The sequence below is a fragment of the Siphateles boraxobius genome, unplaced genomic scaffold, assembly GCF_051911475.1.
Source record: "Siphateles boraxobius isolate OS27281-9 unplaced genomic scaffold, OSU_SipBor_1 77, whole genome shotgun sequence".
NCBI lineage: Eukaryota > Metazoa > Chordata > Actinopteri > Cypriniformes > Leuciscidae > Siphateles > Siphateles boraxobius.
In genome coordinates this window covers 18,558,492-18,572,177 of record NW_027509205.1, presented here as the reverse complement: position 1 = coordinate 18,572,177, position 13,686 = coordinate 18,558,492, and the positions used below count along the sequence as shown (strand labels likewise).

At 38.9% G+C, this 13,686-nt stretch overlaps 1 protein-coding gene across 9 annotated transcripts in view; it reads right to left on the bottom strand.

Moving 5' to 3' along the window:
* Positions 1-2,696: 2,696 nt before the first annotated feature.
* map7b (microtubule-associated protein 7b) overlaps positions 2,697-13,686 on the bottom strand; it is a 45,689-nt gene continuing 34,699 nt past the window's right edge. For 3 of the 9 annotated variants that reach the window (XM_077218868.1, XM_077218871.1, XM_077218870.1), the window contains 14 exons: positions 12,825-12,935; positions 12,581-12,682; positions 10,898-11,014; positions 9,127-9,308; positions 8,816-8,958; positions 7,868-8,112; positions 7,627-7,777; positions 6,968-7,139; positions 6,178-6,282; positions 6,054-6,095; positions 5,889-5,943; positions 5,636-5,774; positions 4,612-4,841; positions 2,697-4,513 (listed from right to left, as the gene is read on the bottom strand). In XM_077218868.1, coding sequence (XP_077074983.1) covers positions 4,625-4,841; positions 5,636-5,774; positions 5,889-5,943; positions 6,054-6,095; positions 6,178-6,282; positions 6,968-7,139; positions 7,627-7,777; positions 7,868-8,112; positions 8,816-8,958; positions 9,127-9,308; positions 10,898-11,014; positions 12,581-12,682; positions 12,825-12,935 — 1,781 coding nt within the window. In that variant the 3' untranslated portion in view covers positions 2,697-4,513; positions 4,612-4,624. The remainder of the gene's footprint in view (positions 4,514-4,611; positions 4,842-5,635; positions 5,775-5,888; positions 5,944-6,053; positions 6,096-6,177; positions 6,283-6,967; positions 7,140-7,626; positions 7,778-7,867; positions 8,113-8,815; positions 8,959-9,126; positions 9,309-10,897; positions 11,015-12,580; positions 12,683-12,824; positions 12,936-13,686) is intronic. The other 6 variants (XM_077218874.1, XM_077218869.1, XM_077218872.1 and 3 more) reach the window with 3 other exon arrangements.

The window sequence follows — 13,686 nt, the reverse complement described above, 5'->3', positions numbered from 1 at the left end:
AAGAGTATGCGGGGGAATGGGAGGAAGAGTACGCGGGGGAATGGGAGGAAGAGTACGCGGGGGAATGGGAGGAAGAGTACGCGGGGGAATGGGAGGAAGAGTTCACAGGGGAATGGGAGGAAGAGTACACGAGGGGAATGGGAGGAAGAGTATGCGGGGGAAGGGAGGAAGAGTACGCGGGGGAATGGGAGGAAGAGTACGCGGGGGAATGGGAGGAAGAGTACGCGGGGGAATGGGAGGAAGAGTACGCGGGGGAATGGGAGGAAGAGTACGCGGGGGAATGGGAGGAAGAGTACGCGGGGGAATGGGAGGAAGAGTACGCGGGGGAAGGGAGGAAGACTACATGGGGGAATGGGAGGAACAGTACGCGGGGGAATGGGAGGAAGAGTACGCGGGGGAATGGGAGGAAGGGTACGCGAGGGAATGGGAGGAAGAGTATGCGGGGGAATGGGAGGAAGAGTACGCGGGGGAATGGGAGGAAGAGTACGCGGGGGAATGGGAGGAAGAGTACGCGGGGGAATGGGAGGAGAGAGTACGCGGGGGAATGGGATGAAGAGTATGCGGGGGAATGGGAGGAAGAGTACGCGGGGGAATGGGAGGAAGAGTACGCGGGGGAATGGGAGGAAGAGTACACGGGGGAATGGGAGGAAGAGTACACGGGGGAATGGGAGGAAGAGTTCGCGGGGGGATGGGAGGAAGAGTACGCGGGGGAATGGGAGGAAGAGTACGCGGGGGAATGGGAGGAAGAGTACGCGGGGGAATGGGAGGAAGAGTACGCGGGGAAATGGGAGGAAGAGTACGCGGGGAAATGGGAGGAAGAGTACGCGGGGGAATGGGACGAAGAGTTCACGGGGGAATGGGAGGAAGAGTACACGAGGGGAATGGGAGGAAGAGTACGCGGGGGAAGGGAGGAAGAGTACATGGGAGGATGGGAGGAACAGTACGCGGGGGAATGGGAGGAAGAGTACGCGGGGAAATGGGAGGAAGAGTACGCGGGGGAATGGGAGGAAGAGTACACGGGGGAATGGGAGGAAGAGTACGCGGGGGAATGGGAGGAAGAGTACACGGGGGAATGGGAGGAAAAGTACACGGGAGAATGGGAGGAAGAGTTCGCGGGGGAATAGGAGGAAGAGTACGCGGGGAAATGGAGGAAGAGTACACGAGGGGAATGGGAGGAAGAGTACGTGGGGGAAGGGAGGAAGAGTACATGGGGGAATGGCAGGAACAGTACGCGGGGGAATGGGAGGAAGAGTACGCGGGGGAATGGGAGGAAGAGTACACGGGGGAATGGGAGGAAGAGTACACGGGGGAATGGGACTACCTGCGCCTGCGTGACGAACCAGTCTCATATCTCTCCACGGAGGAGCGGAAGCATAAAAGGAGGAGCGACGACAGTCTAGATCTCGAGAGGAACAGGCCTGATTTTAGCCAGCAACCCATTGTGGGCTGCTGGCTTATACTTTTGTTTTTGTATTTGTTTTATTTTGTGAGTAAATTCTTTAAATGTTCGCCAGTTTCCGTTGAATCGTAAACATTGTTACAGGTATAAATTCCCTTAATTGATTATTAAATAGTTTAGTTAAGGTTTATACAAGCTAGTTTCCACTACAAAGTTCAAGATAAATCTTTTCATAACTACTGGAGCTGCCAGTTTGCTAAGTTTCCAATAATTATTAAACGGCACAAACGCAAAAGCGGCAGCCCTTCCGGTGCACTCGTAACTCCCTAACGCAGGGAATAGTGAACGAGGATATAGTGGGCCAGAACACAGCTTAGGTCAAACTAAACACAGGGACAAAGAAAACTAAGGGCCATTTACATGACAGCCTTTTTCGACTAAAACTGTAACACTTTTTATGCGTTTTTGCAATTCATTTATACCTTTACCTTATAACCTTTTGGAAAAAAGGTTTCAAAGAGTATGTTTTTGAAAACAATACCATTATCGTTTCAGTGTAGACTTAAAAAAAAAAAGGTGAAAATGCTGATGTCATAGGCATGCATGACTTGACAACCAAATGAAGGCACAAACTGAAGAACTGACTTTTGATTGCAACATTTTCTTTCTTGGAAAATTTGAGCACTATTTGTGACTTTGTTGAGCTCTCTTATAAAGTTCTTATGAAGTTGCACAAGATTCAACTTGATTTTTTTCAGTCAGTTTAGTATACATTAAGTTGGATAGCCAAATTTGATTATACTTAAATTAAGTCAGCAACATAACTTGAGTTTTTTAGTGGAATAGGGTGGAAATATTTTAGTGTACATCACTAAAACAGTGTTTTGCCTTTCCTACGCTCTTAGAAAACCGTTTCAGTGGAGTTCTATTGAAGTTAGATTTTTTTTTTTTTTTTTTGCAAGCTATGAACTTAATGAAATATTCCACATTAAACAAAAGCTTGATAGATATCATCTGTGGCATGTTATTTGATAGCCACTGAAATTTTCCAGATGCCCTCTTAGGGCGAAAAACCCTGAAAGCATGTTTACTTGTTTATCTTAACAAAAAAGAAAGAGAGATCATCAGCTTCACACCATAAAAAACACTGGTGGATCTAAACATCACATCGTTCCACATGCAGAAGTTTAATCTAGGCCAGCAAAATGTCAGAATCATACAACCGCAGCCCTAATTTACTGTGACAACTTTATGTGTAACAGACACATGCACACTAGGAAAACAAAGCAGTCTTAAGTCATGTCCAGATAAAAAGTTTTATTGATTTTCATCATTTGTACATGCATATAGATCGACTTGGTAGGGAGAAAACGCTTCAGTTTTTTAAAGTGGTACTCAGTGCTGTTGATTAGGTCTAGGGCACATGGGTGCTTATGAGAAGTGCTCTAGAAATAAGTCTTCACTGAGAAATCTGTCCCTGACATCTCAGTAAACAAGTTGTGCTTGTTTTAAACCTTCACCCACCATTCTGCTAACAGATTTTGTGCAACATTCATGAATATTTTTTTTAGTGTTTGCATATCAAGATGTACAGTTTCTTCATTTCAAGATATTTAATTGATCCCTGCTTCTTTTCTTTTGCATGGTGTCTGTCCACTGACCATCCACTGATACTGATCACAACAAAAACAGAGATAGTCTTTTGTTGTTCACAAGAGAAATCGCTTCATAATATGTCCTATATAGGATACTTGGTTTTCCATGAGCCCTATGACATTGATTATTTGCATCTCATAGGGCTGGGATGGAAACAGCTACATGATGCAGCAGCACTTACAGGCCTGTACCGACAGCATGTGTTACGAGCCTATTGATGAACAGAGGACTTTTCAACAAAAAAAAAAAAACTAAAACAAATCAGCCCTTTAACAACAGCTCTACAAACAAATACTCAAAACTTCACTTCATCTGATAAGGCAGAGGAAAGACATAGGTAGCAGCATTTCAGATTTAAAGAGATTCTGCTTATTTATTACGTTATGATTACATTCGAAAAATCGCTTGATTTGAAAGATTAGCTTGAATGGGTTCTACCGATTAAATAGATAGTATCCTCTCATATACGCGTAAGTCTCTATATTACAAGTTGCTTTCAGGGGGCCAGTGATTAATGCTACACAAAACAACATGGCAAGCAAACCATCAGCTGGGTGAATCTCACAAAAACACATCCAGGTCACATTTCGACCTAAAATATAATGTAATACATGGGGAAAAAGTAATACAACTTGTTTAATTTAAATGAGTATTGATTAAAGGCAGTAGAACAGTTACAATGGTATGTAAATACTTCACAATTTACAAATGTTTTGCATTATTACTATAATGAGAAATTGTGAGGATGTGCTTAATTTTAACGAAATATGAAAAAATGACTTTTCTTTTCATTTCATTTTTAAGTTAAATATATCATGGATATGTTCCTGATAAATTGCATGAGATTCAAATCACCCAACCACATTAGGAAGAAAATAAAAATCAAGGATGAAAGCTTTGCTTCGCTCGGACCGCGCAGAGGGCCGGAATGAGGTGTAATTCAAGAGGCAAAAATCTGTTCAAGCTTTACAAAGAGGGCAGAAAATAAGTTCTCTTCATTTGAACATTAATTATAAAACTAAGCAGAGAGTTCAGCCACTCAATTGCTGGCATAACAAGAGCAAAACCACAAGGTTTCGCCATAAATCTACACAAACACAACAAACATCATTCTCTTGTCTCACATTCCTTATGGTTAGCACTTCACAGGAGCTTCCACGACAGCGACGACACTTTTCAAGTACTAAATGTGCCTTCACAGTCACCACGACTCCCCAAATGACGGAAGATGTGGTTCTTGGAGAGTACCACTTCAGTTTGGGGAGACAGGAGCTGATTACAGGAAGCAGAAGCCAAGAGATCGTCTCAGCTGCGAGGACACGTTTCGTTTCCGTAAATTCTCTTTGCCATTTTTAGGTGTCTAAGTGTCGGATGAAGGGAAGTACAGTGAGGGGTCTCCCTCGGACTCTATTTCCTGTGTTTCAGGTTGCACTTCCACAATTATAAATGTTCATATATCTATAATGGGGGAAAGAAAATAAAAATAAGGTAAAGGGGACATGGTATGTCACCCAAAAAGATCAAATCAAATCAGTGTTGTGTCCAGACTGACTGACCTGAGAGAAGTGTTTACTGTGCCGGGTTCTCCTCCAGTCCACTCACGTTATGCATGCTGCCATTCTCTCTGAAAGCCAATATGGGAACCTTCCTCTTCTCCTCCTCTTCCTCATTTTCCACTTCCTCTCCATTTCCATCATTATGGGACAGTTTGTTCGCTATGGGAAGCTCTATGACCTCCTCGAAGGCTTCTGTGACAGAGCCGTTTTCTCTGAGTTGGGCAGTCACACTTGCAGTGAAGAAAAGAGTCACAGGTTACAAACTGTTTATATATATATATATATATATAGATCAAGTTCAAGTTTCTCTGATTAAGCATATTGTTGAATTAACTGCTTCTGCTTGTATTCTCATTTGTAAGTAGCTTTCCGTCTGTTAATAAATGATCATAAGCTTGTAAAAAATAAGGTTGGACTTCCTCATATCCCCAGTAGAGGACAGGAGAGCTGCAGTCAGATCAACATCAGTGTTGCAGAGAAACATTAGTCACACCATTTTCTACAATAAACATTCATTTAGAAGAAAAGTTTCCAAAGTGACTTTGAAATGAGGACAATTCGAAGCAATTTAAATAGTAAACTAGAAAGCACATACCTAATGTACAGTTAAGCATCGCAATGTGGGATTTTGCTATCGCTTTCTTAATATAAAGACAAATGAAGGCGTTTATTTAATATAGATAGATGGATAGACTGTTCAACAAAAACAATGACAGATAGAACGATATAACTATAGATAGATAGAATTTTAATAAACTAAATAATAATACTATTGTATTAATAAAATAAAAAAAATATTTTTATTATTATTATTATTATTATTATTTAACTAACTATTATTATTATTATTATTAATAAATACATTCAAAAAAAATTTTTATTTATTTTTTGTTTATTACATTTTTGGACAGAATAGGAAATTATGCAAGTTGGAATCAAACTGAATATGTGTTTCAAATCACAAGTCAAAAATAAGATAAAAAGATAAAAATAAAAGATAAAAATAAAAAGATAAAAATGTCACCTGTGACCTGATGTGGGCAGTATGGGTGTGATGAAGCTGGGGTCCGAGTGTCCGTTACGGTCACTGCGTCCGGGCTCAGAGGTCTCCGGAGCCTGAGGGGTCGACACACTCACTGAGGGACTGCTGGATATTGAAATCACTAACAGACAAGAGAGAGGGACATTATGTCAGATCAATGACAAACTCATGAACCAGATGAAAAGGTAAGGTCAGAGAGGAAACACTATGGTTCCCATGTAAATGTAAAAATCACCTGAATCCTGTACGCTCTGCTGGCTGACATCACCATTTCTCTGTGGGGTGGCTTTCTTCAAAACACAAAATGTGTAAAACAGAAAGTGTGTTAGAGGAAAAAGCCAGGACTTCGAATGAAAGACAACAATACCGAAAAAGCAGCAGCAATTGCTCTACATCTTACCTGATCAGATCGGCGTGTGCGTTTCATAATTTCCTCAAGGCGCTGTGACAGACAAAACACAATCAGGTAACTGTAAAATCCTTTAATTACCTTAAAAATCCCTCAATAAAATGAATTTGTTTACCTTCTTCCTCTCCATTCTCTCAGCCTCCTCTTTCTGGAAGTGTTTCTCTCTCTCCAGACGTAAACGCTCTGCCTCTTCTCTCTGGCGAGCCTCTTCTTCTTCTTTCTGAACATACAGAGAACACAAAAACACACTGGCATTTGAATTTTTACGTATATGCATTATTCAGCATGCACACGTGTCACACGATACTTCAGAAATTATTATAATATGGAGACAGGGCTCTCAAGTCTCACGCATTGGGCGTGAGACACACGCATTTCAACCCGTTCACACGCTCACACGCCACACCTTGTATTTCTCACGCTGAGAAATTATCATTTTATTAATTATTATTTTATTTTTGATAAAACTTGAGAGCCCTGTGGAGATTAGCTGCTCAAGAAATATTTCTGGCCATTATCAATATTGAAAACAGCTGTCCTGCTCGATATTTTTTTGTTATACATTTTTATTCAAGATTCTTTGATTAACAAAGTTCAAAAGACAATTTAGAGCATTAATGTGGTTTTTAAATTTAAACAAAAAGAAACATAAATGCATTTACTGTTACTTCTGGTCAATTTAATGCATCTTTAAAAAAAAGAAAGAAATCTTATTGGCTACCAACTTTTGAACAGTAGTGTATATAAATAAATATATTCCACCAAAATCAATCAATGTTACATTATCTATTTACAGCCCTAATGTTGATATGTTATCTTAATAAAGCACATATTGAGTGTTGTGCATTTATTTATCGTTTGGTGTGATTAATGACTGAGACTGTTGTGTGTATATGTTTGTATACCTGTCTCTGCAGGCGTTCAGCTTCCTCTCTCTCCCTCTGTGTCCTCTCCTCCTCTAATCGCTTCTCCTCCTCCTCCTCTCGTCTCTTCTTCTCTTCTGCCTGCCGCTGCGCCTCCTCCTCTCTCTTGGCTCGCTCCTCTGCCTTCCTCCAGGCCATCTCCTCCCTGCTGCGCCTGCACAGATACATGATCATTCAAAAGATTCTTTCAAAAAATACAAATGTATAGTGCTTTGGTTGTGTTCAATGTACATTTAGACAGCACAGTAGATTACACAACCCTGCAACATATTTGCTGAATGGATTATTACTTAAGTTTTGCTCTAGCACATCAGTTTCCCACAAAATATGATGTGCATTTCATAGCATTTTTGATTTCAACATCCATTTGTAAGGTGAAGAAGTCTTGTGTTATCCTTTAAATCACCAGAAAAACTGCCACAGATACATGATCCCTCTCTTCCTCTGAGCCAGGTTAAAACTATCGAATTTTCTCATGTATGACATTATTTTATGCCTAATCCTGATTTCCTGACCCAGGCTTTTTTGTGTGTGCAAATCAGCAGAAATATTTTTCAAAATGCAGGGGCTGTTATTGCAACTAGTTTCCTCAACAGTGGATATAATAACAGTGCTCATGAAAATCTCTCACACACACGCACCTTTCAGCCTCTTCCTGCTGTCTCTTCTCCTCCTCTTCTCTTTCTCTCTGTTCTCTGGCCTGCCGTCGTTTCTCAGCCAGCAGACGAGATGCCTCCTCAGGATCTGTTGTGCCTGCAGAGGGCCGTGCTGTTGGAGAACTTCCAGAACCTTCTACAAAGAGAAAGAGCCACAGGAATATAATACATGATGCTAGTTCAATCGAACTTGATGGTTCATGTATGGTTGCGCAGTATTACAGACCAGCAGAAGGCTCTGGTTTAGTTGCAGGAGCCTCTGGTTCAATTTTAGGAGGTTCAACATCCTCTTTTTTGCCCCCCTCTCGTTCTGGGGTAACTCTCGGGCTCTCTGATGTCAATCTGGTGGGCCTTAGATTGCCTGGCAATAAGGAGGGGTTACTGGGAGACAGTGGAATTGATGCTGGGGGGGGAGGAGACCTAGACTTTTTGGGGTTAAACATCTTCTGAGAGGGTTTTGCAGTGGAGCCCCTGAGGAACAGACAAAAAATAAATAAATAACTGAATCAGTGAGGGAAAAGTTTTAGTCCTTTTCATTCTGTCCAACAAAACTCACAGCAAAGTTGGTCACAAATTTATATTTATACTACTATTTTTAATTTATATATATACACACTATTTCTATATACACTATATACACTATTTCTAGATTTAAATCTATAATTTATATTTAATATTTATTTTAAAATAAATATTTAATATTTATTTTAATAAAACTTTAATTCAGTTTTTTATTAACATATTTCTATTTTATTGTTATATATTTGAAAGATATTATAGTATAAGCTTTAGTAATTAAATTTAAATGAGTTGAGAAATTTCCAGAATTATTTACTTGCTTATAAATAAAATAAGCATGATCTCTGAGACAGCAGTGTGTGTGTGTGTGTGTGTGTGTGTGTGTGTGTGTGTGTGTGTGTGTGTGTGTGTGTGTGTGTTAATTATAGAAATCAGAGACTGGTTTCTAACATAGGATGATTATGAAGTTTTGTAATTATTTTAGTTTTAAATTTATTAACCCTGGTTGACTGTTTACCCAACAAAACATGCAAAAATAATTTCCACAAATTTTCAGTCTAAAAACCCCTCTTGGTTGTGAAAATTAAATGCACCTTCAGACAGAATGACATACTGCATATACTCTTATTCCTCATCTTAGAAACGGTGTTTATACCTGTTAGGGGATGGATTGGGGACCCTGCTGCAATGACTGACAGGAGAGGGAGATCTCTTGGGTGTGAACAGGCTCAGACTGGGAGTGGGATATGAGAGGTTACTCCATGACTTCCTCACATAGTCCTTATCCTTCCTGTCAATCTATACACAGAGGCATGAAACACATCTTTCGAGAGTACTTCCATACTACATTACAAAGATCAACACATGCAATTGCCCTACACAGGCTCTTAAGTACACTCTATCAAGCATAGGGCACTTGCACAGACACAAAAAAAATTCAAGCACATATTTACACCAATACCATACCAGGATATTCTGGGTGGTCTTTCTGCGAGAGTTGCCGTCCGAAGGGATGAACCCTGCTCTGATTGGTTTCTCAAAATGAAGGCCTGCTTTGATTGGTCGCTCGGCGCTGCGTGACTGGATGGACTTGAAGGACATGGAGCTCATTGGGTGACAGGAGGCTGAGCGAGGACAAACGGGGGTCACTGTACCACGATCAAGTTTAACCAACCAGGGTGTATTATGAGATAATTAAATTGATCCATTATGGAGAAGAGGAGCAACAGGGAGGAAGGTGCGCAAAAGAAAAAGGTTAAAAAGGGATGAATGAGTGGTGGAAAAGTGGAAAGGGAAGAAGAAGAAGAATGTGTATTAGTATCTACAAAGCTCTAGACAGAAATTAGGCAATGCTGATCATCACTGATGGAGGACAATCTGGAGGCATACTACCATACAATTTTTGCAGTATGCATTATGTATACTGTTTAATTTGCAATTTTACTGTATGCAAAGCATTGCATTTGTCTAAATGTGAACTTAAATTGGGAATAAAACTACAAAATAAAATTTTCAATTCCTAAACAAAAACTTGGACGTCACACAAATTATTAGGTTGACAACAACGTAGCATACTTTTTGTTTTTGCACTGCGAAGTGTTTCACACACTATTATAAAAACAGCAGGCAGTGAAAAGTATGGCACAGCATGCAGTAGGGTAGTATTTCCTTCTGAATGCAGACAAGTCAATTCCTCAGTCAAATGATGATGATGCAGTTGCCTATTTTAGAAGCCTTTAATTTAATCAGTTGATAACAGAATCCGCAAACAGAAAACCCCCCAAACAATTAGCAAGAAAAAGACAGAACATATAAATACACAGAAGAGATTAGCATCAGCTCTATTTGTGCGCACGCACACACGCACACACACACACACACACACACACGCTTTAGATGCAGAGGGCAGTAACTGGGCAAAGCTGTTGCAGAGAGAAGTCTGTCTAAAAGAGGTGTTTTGTTTTAAGACAGGGGCCTTGGCAGAAACAGCTCACAGTTCTGCAATACTCTTTCTCTGCTCTCTTTCTTAGTAAATGTGTTTTCACACTGAACATCTTGAAGTTCAGCTATTGTAGAAGTAAAAGCTACTTCTTGTCAAGCTATGAGCTTCTCATGCTTTCTAGCTATTCTACAAGTTACTATCAAAAAGTTTAGTTAATAACACTGAAGCTATATACGTTTTTTAAAAGCATAACAGTAACTCAGATGTTTAAAAAAAAGTATAGCTTTTATATGACAAAAAACAATGTATTTTATAATATTTTTTCTCTTTCCTAGTCACACCTCATCAAAAATCTATACTATTTTTAAAACATCTGAGTTAATTTTATGCTTCTGAAAAACATGGTTAAATAAGAAACAATTCTAGCTCAACACTGGTCAGGTCTGACAGAACGCTTCACTAGCTAGGGTGTAAAATGAACACTTGACACCAGACAAATGCAGGCACTTTTAGTGCAGTGTCAGGTCATTTTGCTTATGTACCAACCAACATGGCAGCAAACCGGTAAGATGTCTCTTAGCTTAACATTTAACAAGAATTTAAAGCAACACATGCACAATTAAATTTCAGTTTTTTATTTTATACATTTGAATTGAATAAAAAAGTTGCTGGTTAAATTGGCTATTCACCAGGTGATAGGCAAAAAAGTTAATTTCCCACCCTATCTGTGACCAAAATGAACATTAAAAAAAGTGTATTAGATTGTTTCATGCTGTGCATGTGTTTGTGTTCTACCTGCTTCTCCAGACAAAGACATGGCGCTGCGACTCCTGGCCAGGTAGGAGTGTGTTGGTGTCTGTAGTCGAGTGATCATTGTATTCTCCCATGAGGTAAGCGGCATGCGACGTGTACCTGGACAGCACACACATGCACATTCTCAACAAAAGTCCTAAATAAGCAGCTTAAACCTGCAAAAGTAAAGCACTTGACATGCATGAATCCCATCACATGCATTCATAACTTCATATGCCCAGAATAGGTTACCCATTTGCATCATCTGCTGGTGACAGTGAGTCATGCATGTTTTAAAATGTTTTGAGTTAAGTGAGACCCACCAACCAAGAGTTAGTTACCCTAAACATAACCACCAGTGGAAAGACAACATGAAACTGCAATAACACCCCATTTAATGTCTAAATGAAATAATATTTCAGGGTGGGACTTGATTATCCATCATGATTTGACTGGATTATGAAAAGTCAGCTATGAAATTAATATTATTTTGACCACCGCACATGGCCAGTCACGCAGCAAAAAACTAAAGTCAGTTACTACATTAAATTCCTGAAAACAAATGGTTTCTTTAAAATAACATGCACTGATTAATTGTGCACAATAACATAAAAAAAGTACATAAATCTCTTTTGTTTTCATGTTGTCTTTAAAAAAGCCAACTGCTGTAGGGAAAAAACATGCAAGAACTAAATATCAAAAACAATATACAGTCAAATGCCAGTGAAGCCCTCAAATAAAGCAGGCAGCATTCGCTAATGTATAAACCCTTTAAAACTTACACAAACTTTAACATGCAATAATGCTGGAAGAGACTGCATGACTCAGGGCTCAAGACTAAAAACGACAAATTACAGAATTGCATGATTATATTTAGCTAATATTCAGCTATTATGTTGTTTAGAAGCACTTGGTCATGCTTACAATCTGTGGATGCAATAAAGTGCATAAAGTGCAACATGTTGAGTAAAAACTTGAACGTTATCTCCACATGAAAAAATATTTTTAACGATAACTTAAACATTTAAAGACAGATTTATTGTGAGTTCAGAGGTTATTAATCAATGGTATATGCTTTTGTTAAAAGCATAAACACGTACATATTTTTCATTACACTTAAATTATATTGTTTCTGTAGGTATAATCAACGACTCTGAATATTTTTTATATCTCATCGTTACTTTTAATTCGATTATGTCATTTGCAATGCTTCATGGGATTAAAGTTCTTTCCCTCATTAAAGCCGTTAAGTACACAGTGTTATCTTTCCCATTTTGTCCGAATATCGAATACTTTTTTGCTCCAAATTAAAGTTTGTAATGTTATGATTCGCCTCATAGCTGGTTGGTTTGATTCATGGCTTATAACACATTTATTAAGTATTTTTTTAAAATACCAATACCAAGAAAATAAAATAAATAAATAAAGAACCAATGCCACTGAAAAAGTGTCCACTATTGCACTCTATGGTAATGCCTAGATTGAAACAGAATTAACATGTTTAATTGAAGTCACACATCAAAACAAAGGTTCTGTAATTTGTCGCTAATGATATTCTATTTTTAACTGTTCTTTCATGCTTGTTACTTCATTTATGATCAGTTACTTTGCAGTCTAAAGCCCTGGGTAGCACAGGTTTGAACCCAGTAAAAGAGCAAAAAAGACTTCAGGATTTCTAAAATCCACCTGCTGGTTTATCCTGAAGGATCTTCTCTCTGGATATTTGGGATTTAGATAGTGTTTTTTTAATCAAGCAAGAGGAGGAGAGAGATGTCCGCTTCTGTAAGGCTTGGATGGTACAGCAAAATCACAAAAAAAACACATATACAAAAAATATAAATTACGGGTAAATTCAAAAAGGGGATCCTTGGTAAATTATTAATCTAAAAAGGGACTTGTTTGACTATGAGATGGTGTCAAGATTTTTTACCTCTATCTGGGGAATTCAGCAAGGTGGCTGAGGAAGATGACAGGCGTTTGGAAATTACTGGATCTGTGTGTTTGGACAGATTCATAGTGGAGACTGACCTTCTGTCAGCATCTACAAACACAAAAAAATACAACATGAGATGCAAAACTTAATACAACTTAAAGGCGCAATACAGAAAAATGCACTAAAGAAAGATAGAAAATGGGGAAGAGGGCATAAGAGGCTTTACTGACACCGTTTCTACTTGTGTGTATGCTTGCAGCGGCTAATGGATACTAATTTTTAAAAGTTAGATATGAGGAAAAGTGCTTAGCTACGTGTACTAAAGACTACTGAGGATGACAGCACTTTATCACAACATGCCTTCCATGTGTGTCCCAAAATGGACAAACACATTGAAAACTTTAAAACTAACAGTACGTCTGTGATCTAATATCACCTATGTTGATATTACCTGATTTTAAAGGGGTCATATCATGGAAAATAGGATGTTTCTTGCTCAAAGACTTAAAAAGACTTTTGATGTACTGAACTAGTCCACACCTGAAATGTTCCGCACAATATTTTTTTTTAAAGTGATCTAAAGGCTTAAGCTTTAATACTTGAAGTTTGTTTTGTATACAAATTCTTAAAGGGATAGTTCACCCAAAAATGAAAATTCTGTCAGTATTTACTCTCCCTCATGTTGTTCCAACCCCATAAGACCTTCGTTCATCTTCGGAACACAAATTAAGATATTTTTGATGAAATCTGAGAGCTGGATCACTCCATAGGCTTCTAAGGAATTGAAACTTGCCAGCCCTGAAAAGTTATTAAAGACATCGTTAAAATAGTCCAAGTGACTACAGTGGCTCAATCTTAA